This window comes from Anolis sagrei, chromosome X (assembly GCF_037176765.1).
Source record: "Anolis sagrei isolate rAnoSag1 chromosome X, rAnoSag1.mat, whole genome shotgun sequence".
Taxonomy (NCBI): Eukaryota; Metazoa; Chordata; class Lepidosauria; order Squamata; family Dactyloidae; genus Anolis; species Anolis sagrei.
Window position 1 is genome coordinate 107,808,148 of NC_090034.1, and position 17,016 is coordinate 107,825,163.

General features: G+C 49.0%; 1 protein-coding gene across 1 annotated transcript in view; it reads left to right on the forward strand.

Annotated features, from left to right (window-relative positions):
• The window catches only part of LOC132780441 (B-cell lymphoma 3 protein), a 50,055-nt gene that overhangs the window by 14,395 nt on the left and 18,644 nt on the right, over nucleotides 1–17,016 (forward strand). Inside the window, exon 3 of the mRNA XM_067461159.1 lies at nucleotides 7,348–7,456. Within this exon, the coding sequence (XP_067317260.1) occupies nucleotides 7,348–7,456 (109 nt within the window). The remainder of the gene's footprint in view (nucleotides 1–7,347; nucleotides 7,457–17,016) is intronic.

The window sequence follows — 17,016 nt, forward strand, 5'->3', positions numbered from 1 at the left end:
GTCCCCGCCAAACGCATCTGCAAGGAAGGTAGGACCGAGAGCAGGGCCTTCGAAAAGTCAGGAGGGAGGGGGCCAACCTTATATCCAAAGGCAGGGCGTTGCACAGTCAAGGGGCCAACACTGAGAAGGCCATGTCTTTCGTCCCCACCAAACGCAAAGATCTCAATGTCCTAGATAGTTCATAAGGAGAGATACGTTCAGATAGTTAAGTTGGACCGACTGTGTTCAATGTGTGGTTTGTTTGTTCCCCGTCTTTTGCAAGGGTTCATGCCCAAAGAGCGGCGGCACGCAAGAAGGGCTTGGAGGTGATATTTTTGTGCCTGGGTGCCTCTTTTTCCGGGAGTGTTTGGGTGGAAGATTTGGCAGGCAGAGCCCTTCCCTTGGAAGCAAGCAGGTCTGGCCGGTTTTCAACCCTGAGCCAAGGCCAGGGGAATCCCCGTCTCCTCCTCCTCCAACGCACTGGAGACCGGCCCCTCCCTTGGCACGCAGCAGGAACCACATGCACATACACACGCATGCACGCACACAGCCTGCCTCCCCTGTGATGTCACCAGCCTTGGCACCTTTGCCCTCTCTTTTCTTGGAAAGGTGCAAAGGGAAGTGGGGAAGCGCAGTCCCATTTGGGGAACTGGGAGGTGCTGGGCTAGAGGAGTGGGAAGGTGCTGGCCTGCTTTGCAACTGCCCCGTCTCCTCCCAGTTCTCCCAGTGCTGCAATTGCATAGTCCAAATGGGCCTCTGGGCAAGCAACAACCACAGACAACAACCCTGTTTTGAATTTTGCACCCAATTGATCCCAAGTTGCAATTTTGTCAACAGGGAATGGAAGTACCAAAAGTTGGGGAATGTCAGGATATGGGTCACATCCATCCACCCCAGTTCCCCAGTTCTCCCATCTTCACGCCCAGATCTTCCGTCCCAGTCTTCCCAGTTCATAATTCCACCCATCCCAGTTCTCCCATTCCACCTTCCCAGTTGTCCTGTCCAGTTGTCCCATTCTGCTTCCCCGGGTCTCCCATCGCACCTGTCCCAGTTCCCCTATTTCTCCCATTCCACCTTCCCAGTTCTTCCATCTCAGCCCACAGTCACACACCCCACTTTTCCCTTCTCACTCCCAGTTCTCCAGTGCCACCCATTCCAGTTCTCCCAGCTCACTCCCAGTTCTCCCATCTCTCTCCCAGTTCTCCCATCTCTTTCCCAGTTCTCCCATCTCTTTCCCAGTTCTCCCATCTCTCTCCCAGTTCTCCCATCTCACTCCCAGTTCTCCCATCTCTTTCCCAGTTCTCCCATCTCACTCCCAGTTCTCCCATCTCACTCCCAGTTCTCCCATCTCTCTCCCAGTTCTCCCATTTTTCTCCCAGTTCTCCCATTTTTCTCCCAGTTCTCCCATCTCTCTCCCAGTTCTCTCATCTCACTCTCAGTGCTCCCATCTCACTCCCAGTTGTCACATCTCACTCCTAGTTCTCTCATTTCTTTCCCAGTTCTCCCATCTCTCCCAGTTCTATCCCAGTTCTATCCCAGTTCTATCCCAGTTCTATCCCAGTTCTCCCATCTCTTCTCCCATCTCACTCCCAGTTCTCCCATCTCACTCCCAGTTCTCCCATCTCTTTCCCAGTTCTCCCATCTCTTTCCCAGTTCTCCCATCTCACTCCCAGTTCTCCCATCTCACTCCCAGTTCTCCCATCTCTCTCCCAGTTCTCCCATTTTTCTCCCAGTTCTCCCATTTTTCTCCCAGTTCTCCCATCTCTCTCCCAGTTCTCTCATCTCACTCTCAGTGCTCCCATCTCACTCCCAGTTGTCACATCTCACTCCTAGTTCTCTCATTTCTTTCCCAGTTCTCCCATCTCTCCCAGTTCTATCCCAGTTCTATCCCAGTTCTATCCCAGTTCTATCCCAGTTCTCCCATCTCTTCTCCCATCTCACTCCCAGTTCTCCCATCTCACTCCCAGTTCTCCCATCTCTTTCCCAGTTCTCCCATTTCTCTCCCAGTTCTCCCATCTCACTGCCAGTTCTCCCATCTCACTCCCAGTGCTTCTTGTAGGTCAGAGCACGGTCCAGAGTGACTCCCAGAATTTCCAGGTGTCAGATTGTTTTCCAAACCCAAATCTTGAGAGCTCACAGAAAGAGGGAGTAAACCATCATCCTTAAGCCCAGCAGGAATATTCTCATGAGAAACTGCCCTTTGCACTGGGGCCTCTTTGTCATGGTCTGCCTGAAAATCATTGACCAAACCATCTCCATCTTGCACCTCAGCACCATCATTTCTCTCATCATGTCCCACCATCAAGAGCAGTGGTTCTCAACCTTCTTAATATCATGACCCCTTAGTACAGTTCTTCATGTTGTGGTGACCCCCAACCGTAACATTATTTTCGTTGCTACTTCATAACTGTCATTTTGCTCCCAACATGAATCGTCATGTAAATACCTGATATGTAGGATGTATTTTCATTCATTGGACCAAATTTGACACAAATACCCAATATGCCCAAATTTGAATACTGGTGGGATCGGGGAAGGGGGAGTCATTTTGTCATTTGGGAGTTGTAGTTCACCTACATCCAGAGAGCACTGTGGACTCTAACAATTATAGATCTGGACCAACTTGGCATGAATACTCAATATGCCCAAATCTGAATATTGCTTGGGAAAAATAGACCTTGACATTTGGGAGTTGTGGTTACTGGGATTTATAGTTCACCTACAATCAAAGAGCAAACTGAACTCCACTAACGATGGAATTGAGCCAAACTTGGTACACAGAAGTCCCATGGCCAACAGAAAATACTGAAAGGGTGTGGTGGGCATTGACCTTGAGTTTGGGAGTTGTGGTTACTGGGATTTATAGTTCACCTACAATCAAAGAGCAATCTGAACTCCACTAACGATGGAATTGAGCCAAACTTGGCACACAGAAGTCCCATGGCCAACAGAAAATACTGAAAGGGTGTGGTGGGCATTGACCTTGAGTTTGGGAGTTGTAGTTCACCTACATCCAGAGAGCACTGTGGATTCAAGCAATGATGGATCTGGACCAAACTTGACATGAATACTCAATATGCCCAAATGTGAACACTGGTGGAGCTTGGGGAAAATATACCTTGACATTTGGGAGTTGTGGTTGCTGTAATTTATAGTTCACCTACAATCAAAGAGCCTTCTGAACCCCACCAATGATAGAATTATGCCAAACTTCTCACACAGAACTCCCATAATCAATGGAAAATAATGGAGGGATTTGGGATGAATTGACAGTGATTTAGGGATCCGGAGAGCAATGTGAACCCAAACAATTATGCCAAAGGGCTTTCAAAGACCATCAGAAATATGTGTTTCCTGATGGTCTTCAGTGACCCCTCTGAAACCCCCTCGCGACCCCCCCAGGGGTCCCGACCCCCAGGTTGAGAAACACTGATCAAGAGCATCATGATCCTGAGCATCACGAGACACTGATTCCCAACAGCAGGCCAAAGTCCCATTGGCTTTTTGAGCGGCTGCCTCTCAGTCTGGTTCTTCCATTTCACGCCCAGTCCTCCTGCCTACCAATTCTTCCATCCCACCTTCCCAGTTTCTCCACCTCTTTCCCAGTTCTCCTATTCTAATCCCGGTCTTGTCAACTGGGGCATTTCCAGTGCTCAGGTGCCACCCAGAGGAACTTGCCACCCGGAGAGGGATTTCCCAGGGAAAAAACCCAAGGTGTGTTTTGCAGTGCTTGGCCACCCTTTGCATGCGTCTCTCTCTTTGGGTACACCGCTCTCTCACGGTCCTGGAAGGAAGTCATCACATCAGAGCCTTTTTTGGGGGGGGTGGGGAGAGAAGTGGGGAGGCTGAGACAGGAAGCCGAGGTCAACTTTAGGTCTTACGAGAAGCCCTCGCTTGTCTTCTTCGTTCCTTCCTTCCTTCCCTCCCTCCGCCAGCCCTTCCCTTTTTGCTGCGGCTTGGCTTTGGCCCCGAAGCAAGAAGAAGGCGGTTTTGCTTTATGGTAAACGGGGAGAAGACAACATGGGGAGGTTTCCCTGAAGTCAGGCCCAGAGGGAGGAGGAGGAGGAAGAAGAGGAAGAAGCAGTGCTCTTTGACCTGGGAGGAGGCCCAGAGGTGTGGGTTTGCACACAGGTGAGCAAGAGGGCTTGCCTCCTTCGCCTGGCTCAGGTTGGAAAACTGTAATCAGACTGCAAGTCCCAACAGGCTTGCCCAAATATGGATGGACCCATTATATATATATATATATATATATATATATATATATATATATATATACACACACATACACACACACACACACACACACACACACACACAAGAGTACAAGGCCTTTTCGGTGGTGGCCCCTCATCTGCAAACGCCCAACCCATTATATTTGTCGGTGTCGAATTGGACAGCGACCCCTATCATCCCACTCCATGGTCTAGACCAGTGTTTCTCAACCTGGGGGTCGGGACCCCTGGAGGGGTCGCGAGGGGGTGTCAGAGGGGTCACCAAAGACCACCAGAAAACACAGTATTTTCTGTTGGTTATGGGGGTTCTATGGGGGAAGTTTGGCTCAATTTAATCATTGGTAGGGTTCAGAATGCTCCTTGATTGTAGGTGAACTATAAATCCCAGCAATTACAACTCCCAAATGTCAAGGTCTATTTTCCCCCAAACTCCCCCAGTGTTTACCTTTGGGCATATTGAGAATTCATGTCAAGTTTGGTCCAGATCCATCATTGTTTGAGTCTATAGTGCTCTCTGGATGTAGGTGAACTACAACCCCCAAACTCAAGGTCAATGCCCACCAAACCCTTCCAGGAGTTTCTGTTGGTCATGGATGTTCTGTGTGCCAAGTTTGATTCAATTCCATCATTGGAGTTCAGAATGCTCTTTGATTGTAGGTAAACTATAAATCCCAGCAACTACAACTCCCACAGGACAAAATCAACACCCTCCCCCAATCCCACCAGTATTCAAATTTGGGTGTATTGGGTATTTGTGCCAAATTTGGTCCAGTGAATAAAATACATCCTGAATATCAGATGTTTACATTGCTATTCATAACAGCAGCAAAATGACAATTAAGAAGTAGCAACGAAACTAATTTTATGGTTGGGGGTCACCATAACATGGGGAAGCGTATTAAGGGGTCGTGGCATTAGGAAGGTGGAGAACCACTGGTCTAGATTGACTAGGGCAGGCACGGGCAAACTTCGGCATTCCTTCCAGGTGTTTTGGACTTCAACTACCGGCTGATAGGAATGGTGGGAGTTGAAGTCCAAAACACCTGGAAGGAGGGCCAAAGTTTGCCCATGCCTGCCCTAGTCAGTCTAGACCATGGAGAGGGATGATAGGGGTCGCTGTCCAACTCGACACTGACATATATAATGAGTTGGGTGCTTGCAGCTGAGGGGCCACCACCGAAAAGGCCTTGTACTCTTGTCCCCATCAGCCACACTTCGATCATCGGGAGAGGCCCTGCACTCGATCCCACCATCCTTGTAAGCGTGGCTGATGGGGACAAGAGACAGGGCCTTTTTGGTGGTGGCCCCTCAGCTGCAAGCACCCAACACATTATATATGTCAATGTCGAGTTGGACAGTGATCCCGATCATTCCTCTCCATGGTCTAGACCAGTGGTTCTCCACCTTCCTAATGCCGTGACCCCTGAATCCAGTCCCCCATGTTGTGGTGACCCCCAACCATCACGTTGTTTTCATTGCTACTTCATAACAGTCATTTTCCTACTGTTATAAATCATAATGTAAACATCAGATATGCAAGATGCATTTTCATTCACTGGACCAAACTGGGCACAAATACCCAATGCAACCACATGTAAACACTAGTAGAGTTTGGGGGAAATAGACCTTGACATTTAGTAGTTTTAGTTCCTGGGATTTATAGTTCACCTACAATCAAAGAGCATTCTGAACTCCACCTATGATGGAACTGAATCAAACTTCGCACACAGAATTCCCATGACCAACAGAAAATACTGGAAGGGTTTGGTGTGCACTGACCTTGAGTTTTGGGAGTTGTAGTTTACCTACATCCAGAGAGAACTGTAGACTCAAACAATGATGGATCTGGACCAAACTTGGCACGAATTCTCACTATGCCCAAATGTAAACACTAGTAGAGTTTGGGGGAAATAGACCTTGACATTTAGTAGTTTTAGTTCCTGGGATGTATAGTTCACCTACAATCAAAGAGCATTCTGAACTCCACCAATGATAGAATTGGCTTAAACTTCCCACATGGAATCCCCATGACCATCCGAAAATACTGTGTTTTCTGATGGTCTTTGGTGACCCCTCTGACATCCCCTGGCGACCCCTCCAAGGGTCCCGACCCCCAGGTTGAGAAACACTGGTCTAGACTGACTAGGGCAGGCATGGGCAAACTTTGGCCTTCCTTCCAGGTGTTTTGGACTTCAAGTACCGGCTGATGGGAATGGTGGGAGTTGAAGTCCAAAACACCTGGAAGGAGGGCCAAAGTTTGCCCATGCCTGCCCTAGTCATCTAGACCATGGAGAGGGATGATAGGAGTTGCCGTCCAACTTGACACTGACATGTATAATGGGTTGGGCACTTGCAGCTGGGGGGCCACCACCGAAAAGGCCCTGTCTCTTGTCCCCATCAGCCGTACTTACAAGGATGATGGGATCGAGTGCAGGGCCTCTCCCAATGATCTTAATCTCTGAGGTGGGTTGTACACTGGGCCGGAACATTTGTTGTTGTTGTTGTTGTTGTTGTTGTTGTTATTATTACAGTGTTCCTTCCCTTATTGCGGGGGTTCCGTTCCAGGACCACCTGCAATAAGTGAAAATCCGTGAAGTAGAGACATTGTATTATGGAAGGAGGGCCACAGTTTGCCCACTATAATTCGTATATTGCAGTCATAAATCCGGCATTTGCAATACTCTTCGGGATGGGTCCTAAGTTTAAAAGTGTTCCAAGGGTTAGGGATATATATGGGTTGGATTGCAACTCCCATTGTCTCGCACCAAAACGTCCCAACAAAGGATTCCCCCAGCAGTAAGAAGCCAGACCTTGAAACTGCTAGCCTATTCAGTGCTAATCAAGGTGTCCAATGGCAACATTCACACTTGCTTCCAACAGATAAGCATTCTTTCTCCACCTTGGGCATTATTCCATAGATATACAAACCCAATGTTCCTAGTTTCCAACAGACCTCACAACCTCTGAGGATGCCTGCCATAGATGAGGGTGAAACATCAGGAGAGAATGCTTCCAGAACATGGCCTGGAAAACTCACAGCAACCTAGTTATTCCGGCCATGAAAGCCTTCATCAAAATAGTGTTATTTGGTGTGATTCTGAGCGCTTACACAGCCCCTTCTTGGGTCTCCTTCCAGGCCTCTCCACATCGCTGTGGTCCAAGGGAACCTTTCGGTGGTCCAGCGTTTGGTGGCCCTCTTCCATCAGGGACATCGGGACTTGGACACCTTCAACAACATGCGGCAGGTAAGCCTCAAGGATTGGGAAATGAAGGGAATGGCCATGGTCTTTGGCAAAGGTCAACTACCCTTGGAGGCTTCCTTGAGCCATATTTGCCAAGCCAGCTTGAAATACTAGACCTTGCCATGTCTCTCTGTTCTCTGATATTTGAAGGTACTTACTTAGGCGATCCCTCGTTGTCCGAGTAGGATTGTCCTTCAAGATCGGTGTCCATAGGTGACCGTGGAGCCCTATTCTTGACCTCCATCTTCTCCCACAGTGAGGGTATCGGTTTCCAGACGGAAGGCAATTCCGGTCTAGCTTGGCTTGACATGCCTTCCTCTTGGCACATTTCTCTCTTTCGCCCTCCATTCGTGCCTCTTCAAATTCTGCAGCACTGCTGGTCACAGCTGACCTCCAGCTGGAGTGCTCAGGGGCCAGGGCTTCCCTGTTCTCAGTGTCTATGCCAGAGTTTTTAAGGTTGGCTTTGAGCCCATCTTTAAATTTCTTTTCCTGCTTACCAACATTCTGTTTTCCATTCTTGAGTTCGGAGTGGAGCAACTGCTTTGGGAGACGGTGGTCAGGCATACAAACAACGTGACCGGTCCAGCGGAGTTGATGGCGGAGGACCATTGCTTCAGTGCTGGTGGTCTTTGCTTCTTCCAGCACACTGACGTTTGTCCGCTTATCTTCTCAAGAGATTTGCAGGATTTTTCGGAGGCAACACTGATGGGATCATTCTAGGAGTTGAGTGTGATGTCTGTAGACAGTCCATGTTTCACAGGCATCTAGCAGGGTTGGGAGGACAATGGCTTTATTGACAAGCCCCTTGTTATCCCTATGGATGTCCCGGTCCTCAAACACTCTCTGTTTCATTTGGAAGAATGCTGCACTCGCAGAGCTCAGGCGGTGTTGTATTTCAGTCTCAATGTTTACGTCTGTAGGCAGTCCACACCTCGCAGGCGTATGTCGACTTTGGTGGTGAGGTGGCTGCCAAGGGAGCGGAAATGGTCAACATTTTCTAATGTTACACCATTAAACTGTCTACCCTCTGTAGACAGTCCATGTTTCGCAGGCAAATAGCAGGGTTGGGAGGACAATGGCTTTGTAAACAAGCTCCTTGTCCTCCCTATGGATGTCCCAATCCTCAAACACTCCGTGCTTCATTCGAATGAATGTTGCAATCGCAGAGCTCAGGCGGTGTTGTATTTGAGTCTCAATGTTAACTTTTGTGGACGTCTGTAGACAGTCCACGTTTCGCAGGCGTAGAGCAGGGTTGGGAGGACAATGGCTTTGTAAACAAGTCCCTTGGTCTCCCTATGGATGTCCCGGTCCTCAAACTGCTTCATTTGGAAGAATTGTATTTCAGTGTCAGTGTTGACTTTTGTGGAGAGGTGGCTGCCAAGGGAGTGGAAATGGTCAACGTTTTGTAATGTCTACTGTCTGTAGACAGTCCACATTTCGTAGGTAAATAGCAGGGTTGGGAGGCCAATGGCTTTGTAAACAAGCCCCTTGGTCTACCTAAGGATGTCCTGGTCCTCAAACACTCTCTGCTTCATTCAGAAGAATGCTGCACTCGCAGAGCTCAGGCGGTGTTGTATTTCAGTCTCAATGTTGACTTTTGTGGACATCTGTAGACAGTCCATGTTTTGCAGGCATATAGCAGGGTTGGGAGGACAATGGCTTTATTGACAAGCCTCTTGCTCTCCCTACAGATGTCTCGGTCCTCAAACACTCTCTGCTTCATTCAAAAAAAATGCTGCACTCGCAGAGCTCAGGCGGTGTTGTATTTCAGTATCAATGTTGACTTTTGTGGACGTCTGTAGAGCAGGATTGGGAGGACAATGGCTTTGTAAACAAGCCCCTTGTTTACAACGGTCTCCCTACAGATGTTCCGGTCTTCAAACACTTGGAAGAATTCTGCACTCGCAGAGCTCAGGCGCTGTTGTATTTTGGTGTCAATGTCGACTTTGGTGGAGAGGTGGCTGTCAAGGAAGCAGAAATGGTCAACATTTTGTAATGTTACACCATTAAGCTGTCTACCATCTGTAGACAGTCCACATTTCGTAGGCGAATAGCAGGGTTGGGAGGACAATGGCTTTGGTCTCCCTTCGGATGTCCTGGTCCTCAAACACTCTCTGCTTCATTCAGAAGAACGCTGCACTTGCAGAGCTCAGGCGGTGTTGTATTTCAGTCTCAATGTTGGCTTTTGTGGACGTCTGTAGACAGTCCATGTTTTGCAGGAAAAAAACCGGGTTGGGAGGACAATGGCTTTGTAAACAAGCTCCTTGGTCTCCCTACGAATGTCCCGGTTCTCAAACACTCTCTGCTTCATTCGGAAGAATGCTGCACTTGCAGTGCTCAGGCGGTGTTGTATTTCAGTCTCAATGCTGACTTTTGTGGATGTCTGTAGACAGTCCACGTCTCGCAGGCATATAGCAGGGTTGGGAGGACAATGGCTTTGTAAACAAGCCTGTTGGTCTTCCTACGGATGTCCCAGTCTTCAAACACTTGGAAGAATTCTGCACTCGCAGAGCTCAGGCAGTGTTGTATTTCATTCTCAATGTTGACTTTTTTGGACATCTGTAGATAGTCCACATTTTGCAGGTGTATAGCAGGGTTGGGAGGACAATGGCTTTATTGACGGATGTCCCAGTCCTCAAACACTTGGAAGAATTCTGCACTCACAGAGCTCAGGCGGTGTTGTATTTCAGTCTCAATGTTGATGTCTGTAGACGGTCCACATTTCGTAGGCGAATAGCAGGGTTGGGAGGACAATGGCTTTGTACCGGATGTCCCGGTCCTCAAATGGATGTCCCGGTCCTCAGACATTCTCTGCTTCATTCGGAAGAATGCTGCACTGCTCAGGCAGTGTTGTAATTCAGTCTCAATGTTGACTTTGGTGGAGAGGTGGCTGCCGAGGGAGCGGAAATGGTCAACCTTTTCTAATGTTACACCATTAAGCTGTATTTCTGGCATTGGAGAGGGATTGTCTGGTGCTTTTTGCTGGAAGAGCACTGGTATTCTCGATGTTCAATGAGTGCCTTTGGATACAGATCCTCTACTGCAGGCATGGGCACACTTGGGCCCTCCAGGTGTTTTGGACTCCAACTCCCACCATTCCTGACACCCTTAAGCCCTTTCGTTTCGCTTTTCTCTTGGGCCCTCCCTCCAAAACACCCAAGTTTGCTCATGCCTGGTCTAAAGCCTAGCTGGTCCCCAAATGCCCCATTTCCCCAGGCTTTTGGGTTCTTCTGGTTGTAGGCCGTGCCAGTGAGAGAGTTCTGGTCCCTTAGAGCAGGCGTGGGCAAACTTTGGCCCTACCGGCTGTTAGGAATTGTGGGAGTTGGAGTCCAAAACACCTGGAGGGCCAAAGTTTGCCCGTGCCTGCCTTAAAGTATCTTTGCAGGACTTCCAGAGGAATGCCGTGGGAGTCGGAGGGCGTGTGCAAGCCGCCTTCCCCAAAGTGCCCTTTGCCACTCTCTTCTGAAGAACTCGCGCCTTCGCGGGAAGCTTATCTCGCGTTGCCATCGCACTCTGTGGCCGGGCTTCCCCAGAAGACACTTTGCACAACGTCCTTCAACTTTCGCAGAGGAACTTTGAATGGGTCTGAAGGGTGGCATGCAAAGCAGTGCTGAGTGCAATCATTTGGCAGTGCGGGCGCACCTTGGAAACATTTTTTAGGAAGTGGAATCGAACTGCATTGATTCTGCAGTGTAGATGCACTCCTTGTCGGCTCTCGGAGATTCCACCTCAATATTATGGTGACACTCAACAGTGGAATCAGGTGCCTTGGAGTCTGGTGCTGTCTCCTCCTCTGAAGGTTTTGAAACAGATGCTGGATGGCCATCTGTTGGGAGTGCTTAGTTCAGTGGTTCTCAACCTTTCTAACACCGGGACCCCTAAATATGGTTCCTCAAGTTGTGGTGACCCCCAAATATGTTGTGGTGACCCCCAACTTCGAATGCCCCTCGCTCTTGGATGGCGAGAGCATGAGGCAGGCTTTGTGCGGAGGAGCCCTCGCCTGGTCCATATCCTTGGGGTGGGGCCAATGGAGGTGGCCTCGCAACCCCTCCAAAATGGCCAAGTGACCCCTCTGGGGGTTGCGACCCCCAGGTTGAGAACCACAGGCTTAGTTGGTGTCCTCCCACATATCAGAAGGGGATGGAGCTGGGTGTCTCTTCCAACTCTAGGATTCGGAGTGCGGCGGAGTCACCGGCCCCTTCTACACGGCCATATAAAATCCAGATTATCTGCTTTGAACTGGATTATGCGGCAGTGTGGACTCATATAATCCAGTTCAAAGTGGGTAATGTGGATTATCTGGTTTGAAAATCTGGATTATATGGCAGTGTAGGTCCAGCTTCTTTCTCTTGAGGTCTTTAAGCAGAGGTTGGATGGCCATCTGTCAGGAGGGGTTTGATGGTGCATTCTTCCATAGCAGAAAGAGGTTGGATTGGATGACCCTTGGATTGAGAGTGTGACAGAGTCTCCTTCTCTGAAGATTTTGAAGCAGAGGCTGGATGGCTATCTGTTGGGAGGGCTTTCCACATTGCCGAAGTGGGTCAGGCTGGATGGCCTTTGGGTGCCCCTTCCAACTCTGGGATTGAGGGTGTGGAAGAGTCTCCTCCTCCAGAGGTCTGCTTAGAGGCTGGATGGTCATCTGTAGGGAGAGTTTTGATGGTGTCTTCCTCCATGGCAGAAAGGGGTTGGATTGGGTGACCCTTGGGTGTCTTTGAGAGTGTGACAGAGTCTCCTTCTCTGAAGACTTTGAAGCAGAGGCTGGGTGGCTGTCTGTTGGGAGGGCTTCGATGGTGACTTTCCGCATTGCCGAAGTGGGCCAGGCTGGATGGCCTTTGGGTGGCCCTTCCAACTCTAGGATTGAGATTATGATAGTCTCCTTCTCCGGATGTCTTCAAACAGAGGCTGGATGACCATCTGTTGGGAGAGTTTTGGTGGTGTCTTCCTCCGTGGCAGAAAGGAGTTGGATTGGATGACCCTTGGGTGTCTTTCCAACGCTTGGATTGAGAGTGTAACAGAGTCTCCTTCTCTGAAGATTTTGAAGGAGACTCTGTTACACTCTCAATCCAAGCATTGGAAAGACACCCAAGGGTCATCCAATCCAACCCCTTTCTGCCACTGAGGAAGACACCATCGAAGCCCTCCCAACAGATAGCCATCCAGCCTCTGCTTCAAAATCTTCAGAGAAGGAGACTCTGTTACACTCTCAATCCAAGCATTGGAAAGACACCAAAGAGTCATCCAATCCAACCGCTTTCTGCCACGGAGGAAGACACCATCAAAACTCTCTCAACAGATGACCATCCAGCCTCTACTTGAAGACCTCTGGAGAAGGAGACTCTACCACACTCTCAATCCCAGAGTTGGAAGGGACACACAAAGGCCATCCAGCCTGACCCAATTCGACAATGTGGAAAGTCACCATCGAAGCCCTCCCAACAGATAGCCACCCAGCCTCTGCTTCAAAGTCTTCAGAGAAGGAGACTCTGTCACACTCTCAAAGACATCAAAAAGTCACCATCTAAGCCTTCCCAACAGATAGCCATCCAGCCTTTGCTTCAAAATCTTCAGAGACAAAGACTCTGTCAATACAAACGTTGGAAAGACACCCAAGGGTCATCCAATCCAACCCCTTTCTGCCACAGAGGAAGACACCATCAAAACTCTCCCTACAGATGACCATCCAGCCTCTGCTTAAAGACCTCTGGAGAAGGAGACTCTTCCACACTCTCAATCCCAGAGTTGGAAGGGACGCCCAAAGGCCATCCAGGCTGGCCCACTTTGGCTATGCGGAAAGTCACCATCGAAGCCCTCCCAACAGATAGCCATCCAGCCTCTGCTTCAAAATCTTCAGAGACAAAGACTCTGTCAATACAAACATTGGAAAGACACCCAAGGGTCATCCAATCCAACCCCCTTCTGCCACAGAGGAAGACACCATCAAAACTCTCCCTACAGATAACCATCCAGCCTCTGCTAGAAGATATCCTTCTCATCAAAACTCTCTCTACAGATGACCATCCAGCCTCTGCTTAAAGACCTCTGGAGAAGGAGACTCTTCCACACTCTCAATCCCAGAGTTGGAAGGGACGCCCAAAGGCCATCCAGGCTGGCCCACTTTGGCTATGCGGAAAGTCACCATCGAAGCCCTCCCAACAGATAGCCATCCAGCCTCTGCTTCAAAATCTTCAGAGAAGGAGACTGTCACACTCTCAAAGACGCTTGGACTGAGAATGTGACAGAGTCTCCTTCTCTGAAGATTCGCAAAAGGAGGTTGGACTGGATGGCCTTTGGAGTCTCTTTGAATCTGGGGTTCGAATCCTAGCTCAACCATGCTCAGCCCTAGCAGCCAAGAGACCGAAAGCGAAGCCAGCGTGACCTGGATTCCTGGCAGGCGGCTGTGCCCTCCCCGAGCGGGACTTTCCCTCGCTGCGCCTGGCGTCCGTCCAGCCCTCCACTGCTTCCTCCAGCGCCTTGCTCAAGAGCGGCCGGCTGCCTCCCTGGTCAGCCGGCCTGAGTCACTCACAACAGCTCGGAAAAGAAGCACCACAACTGGCGTGCCTTCGCTTGGTTGGTTCCCTTACGGGGTTGTTTTGCTTTGGCCCGACCTGTCTTTCCCTTCCACTGGTGTTTGTGGTGACGAGGCAGGAAAAGAGCGCGCACATGCCTTTCCTTGCCAGACGTTCAGAGATTTGTTTATGCTTTCTGTATCCGTGGGCTCCAGATACAAGGGTCAAAGCACGAACAGATTCAGAAATCTGCAACATAACACACAACACAATGCAGATCTAGAAAGGCATAACACATAATAGTTTTATTTATTTATTTGTCGTGTCAGAGCAACCAGTCCATTATATTACATTTCTAACAGAAGAAAGCAAACAAACAGACAAATACAAAACTTGTGAGTTTGGTAGTGGATTAAATGTCCTTTGACCAGTCTCTGTCCCCTTGGAGTGCCTCTGGTGTTGCTGCAAGAAGGTCCTCCCTTGTGCATGTGGCAGGGCTCAGGTTGCATTGCAGCAGGTGGTCAGTGGTTTGCTCTTCTCCGCACTCACATGTCGTGGACTCCTCTTTGTGGCCCCATTTCTGGAGGTTGGCTCTGCATCTCGTGGTGCCAGAGCGCAATCTGTTCAGCGCCTTCCAAGTCGCCCAGTCTTCTGTGTGCCCAGGGGGGAGTCTCTCATTTCGTATCAGTTCTGGGTTTGAGCCTGCCACTTTTGGACTCTCGCTTGCTGAGGTGTTCCAGCAAGTGTCTCTGTAGATCTTAGAAAACTATTTCTTGATTTAAGTCGTTGACGTGCTGGCTGATACCCAAACAGAGGATGAGCTGGAGATGCCTCTGCCTTGGTCCTTTCACTATTGGCTGCTACTTCCCAGCGGATGTCAAGTGGTGCAATACCGGCTAAGCAGTGTAATTTCTCTAGTGGTGTAGGGCACAGGCACCCTGTGATAATGCGGCATGTCTCATTAAGAGCCACATCCACTGTTTTAGCGTGGTGAGATGTGTTCCACACTGGGCATGCGTACTCAGCAGCAGAGTAGCACAGCGCAAGGGATAACCCATCTAAAACACAGACATGTGCCTTTCACCTTAAGAACAGACAAGCATGTCCTTCACTCAAAAAAAATTGATTTTGTCATTTGGGAGTTGCAGTTGCAGTGATTTATAGTCCACCTACAATCAAAGGGCACTCTGAACTCCACTAATGATGGAATTGAACCAATCTTGGGACACAGAACTCCCATGACCAACAGAAAACACTAAAGGGTTTGGTGGGCATTGACCTTGCGTTTGGGAGTTGTAGTTCACCTACATCCAGAGAGCACTGTGGACTCATACAATGATGGATCTGGACCAAACTCTACATGAATACTCAATATGCCCAAATGTGAACCCTGGTGGAGTTTGGGGAAAATAGAAACTTGACATTTGGGAGTTGTAGTTGCTGGGATTTATAGTTCACCTACAATCAAAGAGCATTCTGAACCCCACAACGATAGAATTGGGCCAAACCTCCCACACAGAACCCCATGTGGGGACGGTTAGTCTATATAAATAAAAATGCAATGTTTGTTTGTGGGATTAACACAACTCACAAACCACTGGACAAATTGACACCAAATTTGGACACAAGACACCTAACAACCCAATGTATGTTCTTCACTCAAAAAAATTGATTTTGTCATTTGGGAGTTGTAGTTGCTGGGATTTATAGTTCACCTACAATCAAAGAGCATTCTGAACCCCACCAACGATGGAATTGAACGAAACGTGGCACACAGGACCCTAACCCTAACCCTAACCCATGACCAACAGAACCACTAGATTTTACACCACACGGGATGCCATGTTGTGTGCGTGTGCATCGTCTTGTTGGGGTGCCACCAAGGGGATGCTGATGCAGCGCAAACATGGGTGTTTTCCTCCCCGATCGCAACCTGGCCCTGACCCGCTGCCGTTTCCTTGATCTCCATTTCTCATAAACCCTCTCAAGGCATCGACTTGGTTCTCTTCTGAGAAGCGTCTCCTTGCGTCACCGATGGCAGGTGCTGAGGATGCGGTTTGCCTTGTGGCCGCCAGCCGGGTTTCCTTTGTGGAGCCCGGTGCGTAAGAGGCAAGCCATGTGCCATCGGTCCCCGGGCGCTCACCGGTTTCTTTTTCTTCCATTTCTTCTTGCCGCAGCAGAAGTCACAACAGATGCCTCTGGCTGCGTTTCTCTTTCGGCTTCAATTACCCAGAAACGAACCACAACAATGCTGTGGGTTTCTCCGTAAACCCAGCACCCTTTGTCTTTTGCAATTCCCGATCTTCCGCCGGCAAGAATTGGACCCGGTTTGATGATCGAGACGTAATCAAAGCAATACATGAACATATTTGGAAACCCAAATGTTTTCAGTTTACAACGTGATGTTTTTCATGGTAATTGCAAAGGGGAACGATGAAAGAAACAGAGAGGAAAAGAAAGTTTGACGTCACTTTTATGTTCTTACTTGGGCATCTTTTTTGCTTGTAAGATTGTTGTTGTTGTTGTGTGAGGCCTTTTCAAATTTTGGTGACCCCACGGTGAACCTGTTGCAGGGTTTTCTAGGGCCGAGAGTGTGTGATCTGTCTGACCTGCGGCTCCTCCATGATGACATGATGCCCACAGTCTTGGTCAGCAATGGCTCCCAAAGTGACCCATTTAAAGTGGAATCAGGTGTCAAACAGGAATGATGTGTTATTGCCCCAACTTTATTCTCCATCTTCATCGCCATGATACTACACCTTGTTGATGGGAAGCTTCCCACCGGAGTGGAAATCATCAATCGGACAGATGGCAAGCTATTCAACCTCAGCAGACTGAAAGCCAAAACCAAGGTCTCAACAACATCTGTTATAGAACTCCAGTATGCTGATGACAATGTCATCTGTGCACATTCAGAAGAAGACCTACAAGCCTCAACAGACTGAAAGCCAAAACCAAGGTTACAACATCTGTTATAGAACTCCAGTATGCTGATGACAACGTTATCTGTGCACATTCAGAAGAAGACCTACAAGCCTCAGCAGACTGAAAGCCAAA